The 21,398-nt window shown below is 36.7% G+C and overlaps 5 protein-coding genes across 6 annotated transcripts; all 5 read right to left on the reverse strand.

Annotated features, from left to right (window-relative positions):
* Nucleotides 800–4,140, reverse strand: LOC105177573 (protein NSP-INTERACTING KINASE 1-like). Of its 2 annotated transcripts, none has more exons than XM_011100779.2 (11): nucleotides 3,746–4,140; nucleotides 3,528–3,660; nucleotides 3,353–3,424; nucleotides 3,110–3,265; nucleotides 2,944–3,015; nucleotides 2,795–2,854; nucleotides 2,588–2,688; nucleotides 2,345–2,494; nucleotides 1,914–2,255; nucleotides 1,437–1,816; nucleotides 800–1,348 (listed from the first exon to the last, which is right to left on the reverse strand). In XM_011100779.2, the coding sequence occupies exons 1-11, from the start codon at nucleotides 3,852–3,854 to the stop codon at nucleotides 1,028–1,030; spliced, it is 1,896 nt and encodes a 631-aa protein (XP_011099081.1). In that variant the 5' UTR covers nucleotides 3,855–4,140; the 3' UTR covers nucleotides 800–1,027. The 2 variants fall into 2 exon arrangements, with proteins under 2 accessions (XP_011099081.1, XP_011099082.1); XM_011100780.2 differs by having other exon boundaries at nucleotides 3,110–3,253; nucleotides 3,746–4,137.
* LOC105177574 (pentatricopeptide repeat-containing protein At3g02490, mitochondrial) lies at nucleotides 8,301–10,568 on the reverse strand. Its single transcript, XM_011100781.2, has one exon. It carries the CDS (start codon nucleotides 10,414–10,416, stop codon nucleotides 8,461–8,463), a length of 1,956 nt encoding a protein of 651 aa, XP_011099083.1. The 5' UTR covers nucleotides 10,417–10,568; the 3' UTR covers nucleotides 8,301–8,460.
* Nucleotides 11,563–12,200, reverse strand: LOC105177575 (stress-induced protein KIN2). The gene is made up of 3 exons (XM_011100782.2): nucleotides 12,059–12,200; nucleotides 11,904–11,972; nucleotides 11,563–11,821 (listed from the first exon to the last, which is right to left on the reverse strand). The coding sequence occupies exons 1-3, from the start codon at nucleotides 12,113–12,115 to the stop codon at nucleotides 11,747–11,749; spliced, it is 201 nt and encodes a 66-aa protein (XP_011099084.1). The 5' UTR covers nucleotides 12,116–12,200; the 3' UTR covers nucleotides 11,563–11,746.
* On the reverse strand, nucleotides 13,317–16,076 carry LOC105177576 (pentatricopeptide repeat-containing protein At5g38730). The gene is made up of 2 exons (XM_011100783.2): nucleotides 15,780–16,076; nucleotides 13,317–15,612 (listed from the first exon to the last, which is right to left on the reverse strand). Exon 2 carries the CDS (start codon nucleotides 15,474–15,476, stop codon nucleotides 13,710–13,712), a length of 1,767 nt encoding a protein of 588 aa, XP_011099085.1. The 5' UTR covers nucleotides 15,477–15,612; nucleotides 15,780–16,076; the 3' UTR covers nucleotides 13,317–13,709.
* Nucleotides 16,983–19,802, reverse strand: LOC105177577 (S-adenosylmethionine decarboxylase proenzyme-like). Its single transcript, XM_020698940.1, has 4 exons — nucleotides 19,648–19,802; nucleotides 19,454–19,535; nucleotides 18,547–18,703; nucleotides 16,983–18,443 (listed from the first exon to the last, which is right to left on the reverse strand). Exon 4 carries the CDS (start codon nucleotides 18,275–18,277, stop codon nucleotides 17,198–17,200), a length of 1,080 nt encoding a protein of 359 aa, XP_020554599.1. The 5' UTR covers nucleotides 18,278–18,443; nucleotides 18,547–18,703; nucleotides 19,454–19,535; nucleotides 19,648–19,802; the 3' UTR covers nucleotides 16,983–17,197.

The following is a 21,398-nucleotide window of genomic DNA, read 5'->3' on the forward strand; positions in this document are numbered from 1 at the left end:
GTTTTATGGGCTCGGGGAATTGTTGGGGGCACACGAAACGGCCCATTATTGAATGATCTTAAGTTATCTAAAGCCCAAATAGTAACATTATTCTGTTGTGTTTTCTGGAATTCCTCTCAATTGGATAAAACTCCCCATTCACCATTTATTAATCAAATATTGGATTATTTTAGGGATGAATTTGATTCTTTTGAGTCGAACCCGGTTCATCTCAGGATTCTGACACACATGGTATTCTCAGGAGTCAGGGCAAGCCCTAATATCATCCCCTACATTCATGGGAATCTATAAATACTCCTCTAACTCAATATTTAGGTGTGTATTTATTATTTTTAAATTTTAGTTCCGACCTTAACATTAATAGACCATCTTACTAAAACTTGACCATCGCACTATTCTAATTGGGATGACTCCATCACCTTTTACATGTCCTTTGAACCTCAAAACGGCCCCTTACGACCTTTCGATCTCGTCCGAAGAAGAACAAATATTTTTGAAGAATTATCTTTAGGGCATTGAGAGTATTTACATGAATTTATAAACTCTTAAAATACTTCATAAAATAATTAAAATTTCGTAATATGATGTAGAGATTTTATAAGATATTTAAAAGAATAAATTTATTCTATTAAAAAGAATAAGATGTTATAATTTTATGAGCTTATTTGGAAAAAAATAATGATTCTATTACTTAACCAAAAAAGATAGAATATTGGACTGACAGACTTGAGAATTTCATCACACTCCAAAAATAATAAATCACTCAAATTTAGAGTAAGAACAACACTTCTCCCCCCTATTGGAATGGCATCAACTCATCTCATACAAAAAGGATTAAAAAACCAAAAAAAAAAAAAAGTATATACAGTAGGGATGAAACATCAGAGCTCTTTGAAGCTTGGATGTTTGCTATGCTATTACAACAAAATAAAGAAAACGGCCCTTCATTACTCTTTAACTATATGTGACCTTCTCCTTTGAGAAGTCGGGTGATTTGTCCATCACTTAGACAAATGCAAGTTGTTTTTCACCTTGGACCAGACAGTTCTATGGCTTGTGCCAGCAACGAAGAATCATCGGTGAGGTCTGAATATCGTTCGGATGACGAGAGCTCCTGTGTTTTCAGCTTGTTTGACTCTAGTCTCTGTGATGCTTCCCACCTCTCTGCTAGTCCATCTCCTTCGAGCATTCTAACCACTTCAGACATTTTCGGCCTCAGGCCGGGAAGATATTGTGTGCACAAGAGAGCCACTTGGACCATCTCCTCTAGTTCTATTCTGTCATAGTTGTTTTTCAAATCTTTGTCGACGAGATCCTCTAATTTCTTCTCTTGGTGGAGTTTCTTCACCTGGAGCATAGTTTGATGAAAGTGTTTATTGTGCTAGAAATGAATCCAGTCTTGTAACTTAAATTAAACAAGATGTGCATGTGCTCACCCAATCAAGAACTGCCCCTTTTTGATTTGCTGACTTGCCAAATTGTAATGCTCGTTGTCCCGTGATGAGTTCAAGCAGAAGGATCCCAAATCCGAACACATCTGTCTTTTCAGAAGACTGGCCTGTAGATAGATATTCCGGGGCTATATGCCCCACTGTCCCACGAACAGCAGTCGTTACATGAGAATCTTGGTGATCTAACAGCTTCGCCAACCCGAAATCTCCTACCACTGCCTCACAGTAGTCATCAAGAAGTATATTTGCAGCCTTGACGTCTCGGTGAATTATCTTTGGATCACACTGCTCATGGAGATATAACAGCCCCCTTGCCGCTCCTAACGCAATTCGTTTTCGTGTGCCCCAGTCCAAGACTGGTTTTGCTGTTCAAGTGAAATGAACAACATTACTATACTTGATCAAGCAAAAAGAATAATGTTCGTGCGCTAATGGATTATGAGGGATGGAAGAGAACTATACATTTGAGACGCGAAGCAACACTTCCGTTCGACATGTAGGGGTAGACTAAAAGCTTCTCAGTTGCCGTCATACAGAAACCATATAGTCTTAGAAGGTTGCGATGAACAGCTAGGCTGATCATCTCAACTTCCGTCTGGAATTGTTTCTCCCCACCGGCCGTGCTACCGTCTTTAAGCCTCTTGACAGCCACAGCTGTCCCGTCTGGGAGATAGCCCTTGTAGACATTTCCAAACCCGCCTTTGCCTAAGATGTTTTTGCTGCTAAAATTGTTGGTTGCAAGCTGCAGTTCCCTTAACTGGAACCTCCTTAAGTTTCCAAGGGAGACTTCCTCGTGTTGACGATCTGAGATTTTAATATGATATATTGTTAGTTCAAGATCTGAGCTAGTCTATTGTGCTAGTTCAATTGAATTTCAAGAGTACTGTCCAAACCATTGACGTCAAAGAAGTTTTGTTGCTTATGCCTATGTCTTCTCCATAAAAACAGCCCAAATCCGAGGACAAGTAGACAGATGCTACTGATGCTTGTTCCAAATGCAATGGCAAGCTTGCGATGTTTTGATTTGGCCGAAGCAAGAGCAGCTGTTGGAAGAATTAATCAGAACAACATCGGGATAACAGACAACATATGAAGAAAACCAAAAAACTTTAAAAAATTAAGCAATACAATCATACTCTCTGAAGTGTTCAAGGTCATGGACATTGGCATCAATGTTATGCCACCGTTACATTGTGGCTCGGATCCCGTCTCACATATTAAGGGGTTTCCAATGATACTGTAATAACAAGTAAAAACAAACAGCAGGAGGGTTTAACTTATCTTAGTTCCACTACAACAGCATATGCAGACTCGCAACGAATCAAAATAGGACAATGTCTTACTTAAATGTCTTGGAAGGGAATCTAGGTACAGGTCCACTCAAGTTGTTGTAAGACAAGTCCCTGAAATCAGAAAAGCACAATAAACTTACAAAAATTCTAATGAGAAGACAGAATTTGCTAGCTGATGCAAAGAGGGAAACGACAATTACACAAGAGAAAGCTGTGTCATGTTGGTTAGTGACAATGGAATCTCTCCAGAGAGACTGTTATTGTTTAGCCTCCTGATTCAGTAAAATAAATCACGTCAGACTATCATCAACTCAAAGATACACTTCATATACTACTTAACTTATCAAATTCAACTTCAGTGCTTACATGTACTGGAGACTTTTCAAGTGGCCTAAGGCAGGAGGAATGCTGCCAATGAAGAGGTTATTTGAAAGATCAAGTGTTTGAAGCTTTGACAGCCTCCCAAGTTCAACTGGGATTGGTCCTGTTATGTTGTTGTTCTGCAACAGTCTGCAAGAAAATCTCATGTCCACCAAGAAACTACCTTCTTACAGAGAAAACTAAACATGAAACAAAGTTTAAACACTTAACCTAATACTCTGTACTTACATTATCTGAAGATTCGTCAAATTCCCAATGCTTGGAGATAGAGTACCAGATAAATTCTGACTAGGACTCCCTCTGCATAAGACAATCTATCAACCAAATTAACATCCTAAAATCTTTATGAATCCCTCAAGTGGTTAAGAGAAAAAGGTAGGTTCTGGTTAGGGATAAGGCTTACAGGCCAATAACAAGACTCTCAGAAGAACAAGTGACCATAGTCCAGCTACATGGATCAACAGCATCCCCATCCCAATTGTCAAGAACCCCATGAGGATCCCTCAAACCAGCTTTTATGCCCATTAAAGCTTGCACTGGATGCAATCAAAAAAAATCCAAGATAAGCAGATATCTTCATTTCACCATCACAAGTTCAAATTCTCATACTGGGATGTGTACCTTCAAAGTTTACACCTTTGGGAGAAAGCAAACCTATCGCAGAGCTCCAAAAGCATAGAAATGTGATGACCCAAAGTGCCGCTTCCATCTCTCTTCTTCTCATTTCCATTGGGGCAAAAACAACTGAAGATTGCTTATTGCTAGAGATGAAGCTGTTCTCACTCACTCACTCACCAATGGCTCCTTCTTCCTTGGATGAGTAGTGTAATGATCTCCAGATGAAAACTCAGTTCTTGCTTTCTATGGCAGAAATTCATTTTCATAGTCTGCCAGTCCAAGAAAAGTAACTCAGTCTTTTGTGCTGTATAAAGGAAACTAGCAGCACGCCTGTCACGGGTCAGGAGATTGTCAAGAAAAGAATATTTTACAAACAAAAAGTTAACCTAAGATGGGATAAATTCTACTATATGATTGTGTGTGTATGTGTGTGAATCTGTGAGTGTTTATTTGAGATAATGTTTTAGCATTAATATTCTTTAACGATTTCAAATTTTTGAGCAGTAAATCAAGACAAAAACAGTGCCCAGACAAAATAATCCAAGTATCTTCATGGGCCAGTCAGTCACTAGGTAGCCATATTATTGCATGGAAATGTGTAGTCTCGGGGTAAGTACAACTTAATCTTGTCATTATCCCTGTGAACTTTTATGTAATAATAAGACTATTTCATTTATCTTTTTACCTTGAAAAGAAAATTCCAAGTATACATATACACATGCATGATGTGTGTAATAATGGGAAAGGAGGGACACAGGGGAATCCAACATTCCTTGCGTTTGGCCATTCAATAAAGTCCCAAAACTTAAACTATATTTTAAAGAATGTGAGAATCTCAATAAAAGTGTCTTGGAGATTGTTAATGGTTTAGCCCACCTTCCCCATCACCACCTTTACATCCAATTAAATAAAATCAAACAACAAAAATTTTATTACCAAGATTGCAAGAAAGAACCATTCGTACCAAATCCTTGTTTGCCTCCTCTAATTCTTGCATCCCTAGTCATTTTTTCTCTATATAAAAATAAAATGATGGTTTCTGTTCTGAAAAATTCTAGTCCCCATATCAGTTCAGAATGGGTGAGTGATCCATGATGCGATAAGCTTATTACAATATTATGTGATTGATTCTGTTCGACAAAAATAATTTTAATTTAGTGCTTGTTAATCCATAAAACTAATCAAAAAAGAGAAGTGCTTTTGAAAAAGAAAGGTGGCGAGCTCCACGCCTCTCTCTTTCTTTTTGTAAAAATGATGATGAAGGGCATTTGGAGAGCGTGGGTCGAGTTTTATGATTACAGGCAGGCAGACAAGCTTGTTTCTTCTTTTTCAGTTAATTACAGCATTTGATCCTACCAGTAGACAAGACATGATGATGAGGGGAATTGATGAAAAAGGAAAAGGAAACAATAATCCTCGTATATATATGTAAGCAGCTACGAAATCATTCTCTAAGTATTAGAATGTGAGGTAAGAAAAAGGATTAACCAATGTAAGTTCTTACTATGAGAGAGGATTTCAGTTGTTATATGGTAAGTAATTGTACGTATTGCTTCAGTTAATGGACTCCCAACTCTTGTGATTTTGACTGGTCAAACAACACCCCCACAAAACAACCTTTGTTTTACTTTACTCCTCAAAAGGAGAAATAATAAAGTAGTAATTATGTGAACATTTCCCCTCTCTCTCTCTCCCATCAGTAACTTTTTTTACCATAATTATATTTGATGAAACCAAATCAATTAATAACTATTCGTTGGTATATTTGTTATGTTATTAGTTATTTATTTTCAACTGTACACCAATCATATGACAAGTATATTATATTTGTCATATAATTAATTTAAATCAAATCAAACTTGATTTGAGTTAGAATTTCTCATCCCTCAAATAGACTTTTTTGTTTCAAATAAAAGTACCACGACATTCATACTCTTGTTTTTTTTTCTTTTGTAATAATCGATGTGTTTTCTTATTTATATATATATAAAAAAAAGAAATTGGCCCACATTATAAAGATGCTTTAAATTGTTGTGATGGATTAATTCAACTTTAGCTCTTCCTTTCCATGAACTACCCTTTTTAGTATAGTATTAGAGTAAATTCATTACCCTTTTTCCTCAAACAATTTGGATCAAACCCATTGGTTTCATCATGTTCAGTCACATATAAAAAGGTATTAGGTTAAAATTTCAGTGAACAATAGGATTGGATATTCTTACATGAAATTATGTCATTTTATGCTACTTAATCATCTCTTCATTAACTCAAAAAAGAAAAAATCAGAAGAAGTGATCAATGGGAAAGAGAAAAGAAATAATTAGGGAGTAGTAAAATAGGAAAGAAGAGAAAGAGGAAAACCTAGGACGACATGGATGATGCAACTGCAACCCAATGTCTGATTAACAACAGAAACAAGGAATTGACCAAACAGAGAGACTTTAAATATGAAAAATGACAAAATTATCCAGTAAGTTGGGTCTGAGGGATGGAACACAGCTGGGCATAATTGTCCCCTTCCCATCCCCACTCCAAAAAGCCATTAGTGGCGTGCTCTGGGACCACTACCTCCAAACTACTGAATCCAAACCCTTCTCTTTAACATGTCTTTCCCACCAAAACTATCTTTCTAGCCAATCCCTCATGTTGTCACTAATATTTGTTGGACCATTATTAATGTCAAAGAATATTTATTATTTTTTAAATAATGAAGAGATAATTATAATTATAATAAATTTTAAAAAAATCCTGATAATTTATCCTATAATTAAGCTCCTGCCCAAGGAAAATATGTATATACACATTGTTATATAGTTATTTAGAGAAAAATGATGTTTTGTCGAGAAAAATCAAGACCTAGACTAAAACATGCATTTGTTGGTTACTTGTCTTTTCTTTGTCTAGAGACAAGAAGATTAATTTTGATGATTTTAATCCACAGAAACTGGAAGGGGAGAGTGAAAGAAAATAACAAATCAAGCCAAAATCTTAGGCAGAAACAACATAAATGGTCCTACATTATCTTTGATGAATGAAATAAAATGATTCTAGACTAGCTTGTCAACATTTTCCTCTTTCCTTATCTAAAGACGATCACGTCTCGTATCATCAACTCATTATACATACTCCACCATATTTTAAATGTAACTTATGACTATGTTAGCAAGAAGTTCGCGGCAGAAGTTCGTAAAAAATCTTGAAAAGAGAAGAAAAAGAGTAAAAGACTTGTTAGTTTATGTTTACGACAGAATGATTAGTAAAAACCTGTCTGCAAGTGACGGCCTGTAGTCACAACTACACGCCGTGATGAAAGGAAGGGCGATTTTGGTAGGGGCATGCCGCTTTCGCCAATAGAATTGAAAACGTGGAAACAATTATTGCGGATACATGCTAATTTAATTAGTTCTGGATTATTATGTTTCAAAGAGTTGAGGGAACAGAATGTTGTAAGAGACAACAACAAAGTGTTTTGTGGTAAGGTTTGAGCAGTATAATGTTGCTCAAAGGCAAAGTGTATTATTTTGCCAGAGATTTTGAATCTGGAGAATGTTGTTTTCTCAACTTCTGGTCCCCTTTTCTGCTCTGTAATACACCTCAGAAATGCAGAGAGCACTCCCGAGCGAACAGCTACTAATCATCACAGCTTGATTGCATTGACAATACGTAAAATGTCATCTTTTTCCACATTGTCTTGTTTCTCATCAGTTATGTTCCAGTATATGTCAAACAGAAGACTCCAAGTGGGATTTTCACAGGCCTGCATTCAAGAACGTTTTATGTTTAGTCTTTACGCATCAGATGGAGACAAGGGATGCCTCATATGGGATCGACGAGTCAAGATCATCGCGTTTTGCTCAAGGAAGTGTCGCATTCAGTTGCGGTACGCACTTAACAACCCTGTATTGCTGGTCGTGCATCTTCGTCCAATAATGACAAAGAGGGCCATAACAGTATGGCCAGAATTCGAATGATCCTTCATTTTCTCTGCTTATCTGGATCTATGCACAGACATCGATTTGTAGATGGAAAACAGAAGGGAAGTGGAATGCTTAAGCAATTGAATAATTTGCCTATGGTTCAGACATGTTTAGGTACTCAATTTTTTCTTGTTTAATTTCTCTGCCATTTCTACCTATTTGCATTATTTAGATTTCTTTTCGTTTGTACATACTGTAAAGAAATGATGCAAGTAGCTAAAATCAGATGATGATTGCAGCAAGGAATGTGCAGCTTACTGTTAGAAGCTAGTCTAGCACACTTCATATAGTAGATAAACTTTCAGTGGCAAATCATCCCTGGTTCTGTGATCGTCTCTTGTTTCGTTAATGAAAGTTGATAAGCATAAATGATTTAAAACACAAGAAATAGCAGCATTACAAAAGGAATTTCTTATGTCTACATGCCAAAAAGGTTCTGATGGGATGAATCCCGTAGGTACGGGCGTCAAGTTGACCCTTAATACTAGCTTAAGCTCATCTACCAAAATCTATCAATGTTCAGTACACTGCCCATCAATAGAAGACTACGCAGAAACTAAAATTGAAATGGAACATGTGCCTAAGGAGAATTTGTGCAACTTTATTGATAATCATGTCAAAACTCAAGCATGCTCCAAAATAAATAAAGTGGCAAATTGCGATGGAGGCAAGAGAAACAAAAAGATTCAAGGACATTCTCGACTTATGGTGCAACAGGAAACAAGAATATTATATCTAAAACTACACAGCAACAGCTGCAGTCCTGGTTACACCAGATTGTGTGGAACAAAATAGATTCAAAACATCTGCATGATTTCTGATGTATCTTGGGCATCTTGAGAGAAAGTCCTGGGCCTCAGTTCGCCTTCCAGCTTTAAGATATGCCTCAAACAACCGGAGAAACACGGATGTTGCTGGAAATCTTTTCGATGTCATTGTTTGTGAAAATATAACAGCATCTTCAACACAACCAGTTCTTGAGAGATACCCAACAAAGGAATCCAAGTCTGGAGGGTAACCTTGGTCCTTCATCATATCCATAACACCTAGTGCTTGTTTGAAATGTTTTTTTGCTAACAGCTTGCTTGTCAATGCTTTGTAAGTGGTGTGCCAAGGACTTAAGCCTCTACCAGTGACCATCTCCACAAGAAAGTTGTATGCATCCAATGGTCTGTTTTTCCGACAATATGTACCAACCAACAAATCTAAAGCAGGCCCAGCAGAAGATGCCCCTTCTTTGTCAACCATCTCTTTGAAACTATTACAGGCTTCATCCAGATCACGAGCCACACAATATCCTTTAATTAAAGACATCCAAGTGCTGTAATCTGAACTATGCTCAGAAGCCACCATCTTTTCCATTAACTCTGTTGCCTCCTTTGTTTTTCCACCTCTACTAAGCTTAAAGGCAATATTACTTCGTGAAGAACCAGTAGGTACATAACCAGCCTCCTCCATTGCTGCCAATATTCTATTGCACTCTGTCATCCTCCCAACACTAGTTAAAGACTTGATAATGGCATCAAGGTTAGCATTAGTCAATACATTTCCATTGGCCTTAAAGACCTGCATAACTTTAAAAAACAAGTCCATGTCCAGCTCCTTGCCAACCACTATTTTCTTCAGAAGGAAGGTGCAGTCCAGCACTGAAGGCTTATTTCCACCAAGCATGGAAAATTCATACAAATCCACAGCGTCCTGAAGCATTTTCCGCTTAACAAACCGCTCCAAAATGTTAATGTAGGTCTCTCTCTCCATATCATGCCCTTCACTTCTCATTTCATTAACAACCCTCCAAAACTTCTGAGTGTGCTCCTCTTTACTCAACACTCTGGCTATTGCATTAAAAGATCGCTGATCATGCTTAAATGAACCACTCTCCTGAACCCACCTAAAGAAAATCAGTGCTTTATTGGGCTCCATTTCAAGATTCTCCAACACCCTTGCAACCAGATCACTAGAGAACTCAACATCCAATTCCTGCAACTGTTTCTCCACATCCTCTCCCCATACTTCTCTCCTAATGATTTTACTAACCTTAGAACAGACCTCTTCAAAGCCATTCTCCCCACTTGCATAATTTTTCTCACAACTCGCCGAGCCCCGAGCATATAAATCCTTCAGCTTCTCAACATCATCAGTCAATCCATCTTTCTCGAACTTCTCAGATATTCTAGTAAATGCACCCTTCAACACACCATATCCTTTCTTTTTCATAATCGCAATCATATCCCAAGTCTCCTTCACAAACCCATTACCGCCCAAAATACCAAGCATCAAATTATAAGACTTGGAACTCAATTTCTCGCCTTGACTCTCCAAAACCCAATCAAAAATCCGCTTAGCAACATCAGGTGCAGTATCGGAATTTTTCAAAACACTCAAAATCAAATCATGAGTAACAACAATATTCTTACGATCTAAATCCAGCTTAATCTCGTCATTAGATTTTCCAGGTTCAGCAAAAATATCACGAAAAAAGATAGCTTGATCGGATGGGGGTTTGGGCGGCTCAACGGCGAGCTCAGGCGACGACGCAAAATGACGAGGTAAGGCAAAGGGTTCAAGAGTCACGCTAGGTGCGCGCGGGTGGAGAAGTGGGGAAGTGAAGGAGCAAAGATGGTGTACCTGAGAAATGCGGGGCTGAGATGAAGGGTGAGACCGCAGGAGAAGCAACCGCAGCAGTTGATTTCTCATGATTTCGAGCTGCTTTTTTCCTTCAGAGTGGAGAAGAAGAGAGAGCTCAGTGTCAGGGGGTTTTGAGATTTCGATATTTCTCAAGTTAGGGTTTTGGAAGGGGGAAGAGAGAATGGGAACTGTAGACTGTGAGCTAAATGGCCCAAACAAATAATCAATCAAAATTTCTACTCAATAAAAAGAAGTACAACTGTCTGATTTTCTTTAATAATCGTATAATTATATTAGTATCTCAATTCAATAATATATAAATATCATTATAATAAATAATAATAATAATAAATTTATATTTATATAAAATTAATCTTATTAATGGTCAATTATCTGAAGGTTTTCCATTATCTAACTTATGAAACATTGGATGATGATTATCATCACTATGTTTGATTTTATTTTCGGATAATTTTCGAGATAAAATAAAATACACTCAATGTTTGTCTCTTTGTTTCACACCTTGATTGTGTGTTTTTTTATTTTTGAACTTTCTATATATAATAGATATATACACATTTATATATATATAAATATAATATAAAAGAAACATGATTTGACAATGAACAGTAATTTTTGTTTCCAAAAAATACAACATTAAACATACAATATTTATATATATACATATTTATACATAAAAAATATATAAAAGATACATGATTTGACGATATACAGTAATTTTTGTGTCTCAAATCCCAACAACAAACATACACCACTTATTTTAAAATATTTTAAATTACCTCTAAAAACAAATCTAAACATAGACTATATCTTCAATACACACTTATTTATCTTTATTTTTCTCTCTCTATCTCTAAAACACAAAATAAAACACTCCAAAAATAAAACCAACATAAAGCATTATTTTGAAAAACATAAATTATTCCTTTAGAGAATTAAAATAAAAGCACTAAAATGTGTAGAGTGAAAAAATTAGGGTATAATATGGTGAAGTTGGTGTGATGCTGAGCCCAACAGTCTCTGAAGAAGATTTGATTATAATGAGCCCAAACCCAATATTATAATGAATGGAGTGGACTGATATTGAAGCCCATCAATGCTCCTAATTGCCCCATTTATTTGTGATTAAAGTGTGCAATCATGTTTTTGACAACAACCACATTTTGTCTCAAAAGGTAAGTAAGTGGAAGAAGGTGGAAGAGATAAAATTATTGCATTTTATTTGAAGTTGATGACAGACCCTTCCTTGCCTGGACAGAAAAGGAAACGTGCGTGCATACACCAAACTTGTCTCAATCACCAAACCAAAACATTGCCACAATCTAACTAACTCAAACAAAACAGTTGAAGTAAATAGCGGACGACAACGGCGAGCCTCTCATTTCTTCATGCCGGTTGCATCCTTCACAGCCTCAGCTGCACCTTGTGCCTTGGCCTGCATCTGCTGCCCAGCCTAATACAAATTCCATGATCCAAACGTAAACCCCCAGAAATTACTTGATCACTAGTCTTGTTGAAATTATAATTAAGATTACCTGCTGCATTGAATCCATGGTGGATTGAGCAGCATTTCCAGCCTTCTCCATCATCTGGCTACCCTTTTCCTATCAGCATTCAACACAGGAATCAGGATCCATATTATTATCATAAGATATATGTGCATGGAGAGTAATGATGTTAATTAATGAACCTGGGCTTGGCCCTTGGCCTGCCCAGCTTGGTAGCTCATGCTGTTGGAGTTATCCATCTTCTGCTTCCTACAACTCTTGAAACAACTGAATTAACGTTTGTAATGTGTGAATGGTAATAGGATTAGTGCGATTGAAGAGTATGTTGGCAGAGGTATTTATAGAATTTCAAGGCGTGCCATGTGTCTCTCTTCTTTGGTACGTACATAAATCCAGTTCATCATTGTAGAGGGGCGAGAGCGATTCAAAGGTTTTTCACTAGGAGTTGATGTTGAAAATCCGTTGTTTGATCCGTTAAATTGAGCAGTTTTCGCCTCTTCTGTTATTCAATTAGTTATCACCTATAATTGTTTCTACTTTTCTTCGACTAGTAAAACGCATACACGTTGCGCTTGATGCATAATTTTTAATATTTTAATACTTATTTTTCTTCTTTTTCCCATCCTAAAGTAATGTGTAAATCAGTAACAAATTTCAATAAGAATTTTTTGATGAAAATATCGGTATCGAAACTTCATTATTAAAAATGAAGAACAATCCAATACTTACACATTTGACTCTTCAAATAGACAATAAAGATACTGAGAAACTTTCATAAACTCTTTTAAAAATATCTTTATAAAAGTTTCTAAACTTATTATGTATAGAAATGTTTTAAATTTTTTTCTCACATAAAGATAAAAGGTTCTAAACTTATTACGTATAGAAATTTTCTAACTCTTTTTCTCATTTTTTATATGTGTCTAAAGCTTCCTATCCACAAACCTCCGTATTAAAATATTTCAATTCTTTTAACACTCTAAATTTTATGATGCATTTAGTGTTTTTAATATTAACCTCTATACTTTTGTGGACCCCTTTAAAAGAAGTCATTTTGAAAGTTTTTTTACACATACATTTCTCTTTATCGTTTCTAAAAAAATAGAAAAAGAGATTTTAAATATCCTATCAGTTTAAGAGTGAAATTACACTTCTGGTCTCACACGATAGAGGGTATTGTAATTTTGGCCCTCATTTTACAGGCTTATTACATTTGGTCTCATAGGCTAAAAAATTGTAGCATTTGGAACAAAAAGATATTACAATTGTACTTTTGGTATTATAATCCATAAATTATAATACCAAAAGTAAAACACCTCTATTGTTTGGGACCACAAGTGTAATTTTTTCCAGTTCAAGAAGTTTAAAATTTAAAAATACTAAGTAAATGTACATAGTGTAAGAGAGGGAGACAACATTTATTTTCAATTGATTTGGGTATAGAATTAATTATTCTTAATAGTATGATCATGAGATCAATTTTTATCAAAGTTTGTATATCTATATTTTACCTTAATTTATTAAACTGACTTTGCTTTAACAAGATTACATTGATATTTGGCATACTTTCCACTTACATGGGTGATGGGTCTACGGCATCCCATCCCAATTTTCAAGAACACCATGAGAATCCCTCAATAATTGACTTTGAGCTTCACCTCTAGTAACTGGAAATTATGTGTGTAATGGTTCCCTGAACAAGCATCCCATACTCAGTCCATGGATGCAAAACAGGAGGATGAAACCAAGGTGCTAGATCAAGAGGCAATCATCATTTAGAAGCTTGAGGAACTTGGACCTCTACTTGTTGATAGCATCAACTTTTTGTTAGAATTATAACTTCATCTGCTGGATTTGATTGTACATAGTTTTGGACATCAGGCCTCTCTCGACCAAAATGTTCCAAAATATATCTAAGTAGCTGCCGTCATTTGCATATGAAGCATTGATACTTCTGAAGATTTTGAGAGTTATCATCAGTCTCCTCTTATACATCTCATCGAACAATGCTAAAGCAGCAACAACATCACCAGCTCTTGAGTATGCGTAAGCCAAACTAGCATAGATGATAGTATCTCCTAATATCCCCCTTGTTTGCATAATTTTGAATACTCTTTGTGCACAATCGATTCTCTCTTTCTTGCACAACCTTCGTATTATTGCCCGATATACAGTGATGTCAGCACAGAGATCCTGTTGCATTATCTCATCAGGAAAAGTCATGATAGCTTCATCATCATTTCGGCTGCAGTAGAAATCCACAAACCAAGTATATGTGCAGTAACTTGGAGAAAATCCAGCACGAAGCATATCAAATAACATCTCTTTAGCACTTTTTACCTCCTGTGCCTTGCAGAATCCATGAATCAATGCCTTGTAAGTAAACTGATCAGGCCTTAGTCCAGCCTCCAACATCTTACTTTTAACTTTCAGAGCAGACCTCATATCTCCAATCTTGCAATAAGCATTGATTAATGTGTTACATGTAACAATATCAGGCTCTATTTTTCTCTCACTCATTTCATTTAATAGTTTATTTGCATCCTGTATCCGGCCCTCTTCACATAATTTCCTTAGAATTACGTTATAGGTAACTACTCCGGGATACAACTCCTTGGCCACCATTATATCACGCAACTGTAAGGCTTCATCAATATCACCAACTCTGCAATACCCATCAATCAGGGTAGTATATGTCACATGGTTGGGAGAAGCACCTCTAATTTCCTTAAAAAGCCTCAAAGCCTCTCTCATTCTGCCTTCTCTACAATAACTATATATAAGCGAATTATGAGTTATAATATCAGGACATACTCCTCCTCTTTCCATCTTATCTAGAACAGATAAAGCCTCATAATGCATACCCTTCTTGCAATACAACGAAATCAATGTATTATAAGTAAAAAGATCAGGAAATATGTTTTTCAACTCCATTTCACTCAATAACTCCTCTGCCTTCTTCACATCTCCCGACTTACAACAAGCATGAATCAAGACATTATAAACGTGTAAATTAGGAAGAACCCCAACTTTGATCATTTTCTTATAAATTTTCCACACAGTATCCGTCAGCCTTTCTTTCACTAATGAATTCAGAAGCACAGTGCAAGCATGCAAATGGGGCTTACATCCACATAGTCTCATATGCTCAAACACTTGGATTGCATCTGGATTCATCTTTGAATTAGCATAAAATATCACCAACCAACTCAAAACATGCGAATTCACATCCAAGTCGCTATAACTATTCACAAGAGCATTCAAAACAGTGGGAGACGATAAGAAGTCTTTCCTAGCAATCTTCTGGAGCAAATCTTGAGCAGCCCTGTAGTGTCTTTGCTTAGTGAGAATGCAAATCATTGTCCAAGAAGATTGCAAGGAATGCTTGTAGTGTGGAATCGTCTCCACCCATTTGAAGAAGGACAATGAAATTGAAAACTCATACGGAGAAAGATTCAACAACGCTTGGTTCATAACAGATGATGTCACGAGAGAACCAATCTTTGGTTTCAAAAGTTTGACCCAATAACCCTTTACTACAATCGCACATACGGTTCTAACTAGCTGGCGTTCACTGCTTGCAAAATTTAAGCTGCCCATCAAGAATAAATACAAATTGGGACTTGCCTGAGTAGTTATGTTTCACATAAGCGTCAAATTTACTTGAGATTCCTACGTACCAACTAGCAATGAAACATGTGTTTCGGGAACCTCTTCAGCGTGTTCGATGAAAGAACTGAAAGAGCATAGAGGAAATCGATGAGAAAGCTCTTCCTGTGCAATAAGTATAGTAAAAAATAAAATTGAATCAACAAAGTATTTTTAATTTTTTATTGAAACTTGCCCATCATTCCCAAAAAGCAATTCGTTTCCGGTCTTGGTTTGGGATGTGGCATCTCTCACCTGGCAGATTTGGTGGGGGCGTGGCTGTTAACTATGGGGGTGTGCTTCTCCCCAGCAACTGGTGGCGCTGGCGTGGATGTCCTGCTGCTTACTGCAATCTTTTCCTAATGTCCAGTTTAGGTGTATTGGAGCAGCAGCAGCAAATAATTGCATTTGGGCTTTGGCTAGATATGCTGAAGCTATGTTGCTGCAAGAGATGCGTTTCCTATCTCTTTGCTGGACAAAATTGTATGATGAATTGAAGCCCATATTTTGTGAATAATGAAGTTTGCTTCTTTTAAAAAAAGGAAAAGCTCTCCAATTTTATTAATCATTTTATTGTTCTTTCTCTTCTCTTTTTACTATTTTCACATTCTTTTCCCAATAGTTTTCTTCTTAGACAGTTCATATATAATATTAAAATAATAATTAATTTTTAATTTAAACATACGCATTGAGTAGTAAGTATTTGTTAAGTTTCTTTTGTATTATTCTTTGACTCGTAGTAGGAAATACATACAGAATGAAAAGCTCTCCAGTTTTATTAATCATTTTATTGTTCTTTCTCTTCTCTTTTTACTATTTTCACATTCTTTTCCCAATAGTTTTCTTCTTAGACAGTTCATATATAATATTAAAATAATAATTAATTTTTAATTTAAACATACGCATTTGAGTAGTAAGTATTTGTTAAGTTTCTTTTGTATTATTCTTTGACTCGTAGTAGGAAATACATACAGAATGATTCGTTCAAATTCAAGCCTTTTCTTGGTTTAGTCCCTGAGAAAAGCTAGAGAGAGAATCAATACCACCAGGGTTCGGGACATTCTGTTCAAGCATATGTAATGAATACTCAAACTCTGTGTGGTAAAAGAAGCCTACAACTCACTCATTCACATTTCCAAGATTAGTTGAGTGGGAAAAGGAGAAAATGCATTGAAACGCGTCTTTCTCTACACAAGAGGGGTTTTGCTTCCTCTTCTTTTTAATATCTTCAGGCTGGCTTTCACTCAAGATTTCACACACCATTACTCCCATCAACAGATGGGAAACTGTCTGTACATCATATTGATTGGGTTTGGGAGACTCATATTTGAAAATCAAGAAAAGCGTAAGGGGCATTGCCTTTGATAAGGTGGTCAACACAAGCACCAGAACCATACAAGAATTTATGTGCACTCAAAATAAAAATGCATGAGCTGAGGAGCCTTGTACCAAGATCGATGCAATGAAAGTAGGACATTAAAACCACACAATCTCAAAGTTTTATTACAAAATACAAAGTAACATAATAACTAGTAGGTTTGCTCAAATACAGACCGAGAGAGACATGAGCAATTTATTCATTCTCCAACACCCAGAGGCTCCTAAGAAAAACATTTCAACCATAGAGTAATATACGGCAATTAGTAGTAAATCAAACATGGGCTAATATGAGATCATTTCTTCTCAACTTCCTCATCCTCGTTCTCACTCCAACAGCAATGCAGAATTGATTTGGGGGATCCGCAGCTCCCTTGGCTAGTGAAACTGTTGTACATCATTGCTCCTCCATCTCCAAGCACTTTGTAGCTCCTTCCTCCACAGGTATATCCCTTCACGTCCAGTGTGAACTCAGAGTCCAGTTCCTTCTCAGCAACAGAGGCATGCAAAGCCACAGAAAACGTCGCTGGCTTGAAGCAGGCCAACACCCTCTCCAGTAGTAGAGTCAAATCCAATTGCTTGAAATCATAGCCAACCGCTTCGAAACTAGCATAGCTGAAGCCATCTTCAGGGGTGATGTGAATTGTAGAGATTGCTGCCCCCTCAATTGCATTCATGGAATAACCACAGGGATCAAAATCAAAATCACATATCTCAGAGTCTGGAAGGATTTTCCTGATGCCAGAAACTTCAGTCATTACAGCCGCAGAGTCAGATTGGCTCTTAAAGAAAACGGAGGCTTTCTTCTGGTCCAGATTGGTCATGCACATCTCCAGGGTATAAACAGGAGCCAGCTCGCTTGTTTTGGCACAGGCAGAGTAGACGTGCCATTTCTCATGTTCATCATCACCACCCATCACATATGCTTTGCTGCTCAGACCAAGTACAGTAAAATGGCTATCCAGAACAGCCACTTCTTCTGAAAAGCTCCTATGGGGAAAGGGCTGAGCGCCTGGAAAGATGAAACTTCCACGGGTGTATCTAACAGAACACACCGTCAGTCCAAGTGAATCAGCCATCTTAAGGATGGGTGGGATAGAAAGCAGCAGTTTCGTAGTCCCACAAGTTTTCAGTATTATCTTGTATGAGTAAACAAAGAGGCTAGACTCTGATAGGACATAGGAATCAACTTCGTCATTCTTTAAAGAGGAGACAATGGTGCACTGTGCAGGTTCTAATATTTCATCCAATTGGCCTTTGGAAAGAGATCTAAGGCCGCACCCGCCAGGATCAGCAAATACACCAGGCTCAGAAAAAGAAATCTCGAGCCTCTTCTCGTACCCTTCAAATCCAATTGCAGAGATTGGCAATGCCATTTCGACTAACTAGATAGAAGTGCTGTTTTGAAGCGAAAATAACAAGGATGAGGAAAGAAGAAAAGAAAAGAGGAAGTAGAGCTTAGAGGTTGAAACACAATTCTTTTGAACAACAGGATGTGGTTATCGCGAGGCTTGGGGGATCTCAGGATGGCTTTCGGACGCACTGCATTTTGTAAAGACAACAGTGGTTAAAAATCTATAAATCAAAGCACATCAGACCTCTATGAACTGATTTAAAATAGAAAGCCAACAGAAGTATAACTCACGTTGGAGTATGCAGCAGATCTGAATTTCTTGATACCTCCGTGTGGTCGAACGTCTTCAATGCTGTATCCAAGGGGAGCTTCGTAGAATAGGGATTTACTACTACTAGACTTCTTTTTCCCACCCTTTGATTCCATTAGATCATTCAATTTTCCCTGGCTAAACAATCAAACAGAATTCACTAGTCAAGAGAAAAGGCTGGGATAACATGCAGGGAAAAGGCGCCCAAAAACAACTCAGACTCCACAAATATTCATAGAACAATTGCTTTAACAGTTAGCAATTTAAAACAACCGCCTGTAGCATAAATGAGAAGGAAACATATCTAAAGACTGTAACTAAAACAACTCAAAGAGTCCCGGTGTCTTCTTGGGTCACTTGTTCAAGAAGGTTTTGATCACATGGCCAAGTTCTGATATAAAGTTTCAGTTGCATCCCTTACGATGTATTACATAAAATATACATATCGTTCAAACATGAACGAAACTGCTACCAACACTTTTACCTCAATTTAATATTTAATAATTGTTAATATGCCAAATTCCATTAAGAGTACCATATTTAAGCACAACAACCTATCTTGAAAACCCAAGTCGCTTTTAGGTGAAAGGTGCATACAATTGGAACGCAAATCAACACCGCATTCGCTCGCTGGAGTGAATTAAAATTCAAGCGGAGAAAATTATAGTATATAATCGTGCATTGCGAATGTAAATAAAGAGTTTCAATTATAATCAATAACCTACTATATAATTTAACCGCGATAGCGAGAAAAGAAAAATGCAGTATCATAAACGTATATTAGTGCATGCAATAATAAATCGCCTTGACTATATCAAGCACAGAAACAAAGCAGGAAAAAGAAAAAGCGAGAAGAAGAAGAAGAATAAAGAAATTGCTATTACTTACAAAAAACCAACGATGGATATATGAAGAATTACAACCACCGGTGAAGATATATATTCTTGCTGCAAGCTTCAACAATCAAATCCTAAGAAACCAATCCAAATACCATAAAATCATCAGCACACGAAACACGCAAACAAAAAATAAAAATCAAACAAATACAGAACCTAAAGGTTGAGAGATGGACTGAAACTTACAGATCCAAACAACGAGTCCTGTAGAGGATCGGAAAAAAAATGAGGCTCTCTCGATCAATTATTTGCAGATGAAGGGCGACGAAGCTATATAGAGAATTCTCGAATTGGATGTGTGGAGGAGCGAATTGATGGGAGACTAGAACGTCCAGGAGTCCCTTAAATAGAGGGAGCGAAGGAAGCGGGTAGAAGATGCGAACTCCACGTGGATTCTGATACAATTACATAACTGCCCTCCGCTTAATTCTACCGCTAACATTTTTCGTGTGCCTAAATTACCCCTCCATTCTTCGTGGCGCCGCTCCGCGGAGTGCGCAACACGAATTACTTGGAATACGATTCCTTTCTTAACCCCATTCTCAATTTTATTTTCACATAAATTGATCATTTTCTTTTAAATTCATGATATTCTATTCACCTATATTTTGAAATTATTTTTTAAAAATAATCATTCTGCGATTTTCTACATTCATTAAATTATAAACATAAATGAAGTGTACGGACAGCTCCTCTTTATATATATATATATATATATATATATTTATCAGTTAAATTAAATAATCTCACCCTTACCGTAATCATAGACCACCTTTGGGAAAAATTCTATTTGTTATTTGTTTGCTTTAAAGATTTGATTCTTATTCTAGGTTTTTATTCTCTTGAACTTGGTATGATTTAGAGTTGAAAATATATTGGCCAAATCATACGTCGACGTGAGTGGGGTGGCATCCTTTAGAATTTATGTGGTGCAATGGTTTGATTACAGGGCCACCACTCACTCATTCAGGCTGAGGCTGAGGCTGCGCGGTGACTAACAAAGAAACTTAGTCAAAAATAGCTGGATTTTGTTTGTCTCTTCGTAACTTTCCACGCATCATCTTGCATGCCTTCCCCTTCCTACTTTCTGACCCACCACCACCCCATTTGCCCCCTACTGCCTTCCTCTTTTATTTGCTTTTCCCTAAACTAACCTTCTCCACCAAGATATTTTTTTTAAAAATACATCCCTACGTTATAGGTTATGAGTTTAAACCCCATTTTATACATGAAATATATTGTTTTTATTGAATACTAGGTTGTGCTTCTACTGTAATAATAGACGTTGGTTTAATTTACTGATATTATTCATCATAATATGATTGTTGTAATGATTTATTAGATATGATATCCGACAAAAATATTTAAAATCAATTTATTTCAATTAATAATAATTTATCGCTCAGCAATTAATTATATTACATAACACATTTAAATATTACAAACTGATTAACAACATCCATGGGGAATATGATGCTCAACTTTTCTATTAGCAATCCATGTCTAGTGAACTGCACCATCTATATATGAATACAAGGAAAGAATGATTCTTCTTGCTCCCCAGTTACCACTTCCATCATTTTGTCAATATGTGACCTTTTTTACTTTGATGATTAAAGCAAGATAATGGGAAGAATATATATACATGCACAAACATCAAGGGAATTGGTGTCTCTCCGCAAGTTCATTGAACACACACCACTTCACGTTTCTTACGATGCAGTTCACGATTTTTCCATGTTTGTTGTGCAGCAGCTACTTACAGAATGACAGTGATCACTAACACTTTTGGCATGTCCTAAAGTTGTGTCCAACTAGATGGAATCTATGTATCAAAATATAAAAAGTGTTGGTTGAAATTAACTGAGTGAATTGATTAGCATGCACATCTTCTTGCCTTTAACTGACTTCTTCACTCCACTTTCACATCAAACTTG

The sequence above is a fragment of the Sesamum indicum genome, linkage group LG15 (genome assembly GCF_000512975.1).
Source record: "Sesamum indicum cultivar Zhongzhi No. 13 linkage group LG15, S_indicum_v1.0, whole genome shotgun sequence".
NCBI classification, from domain to species: Eukaryota; Viridiplantae; Streptophyta; class Magnoliopsida; order Lamiales; family Pedaliaceae; genus Sesamum; species Sesamum indicum.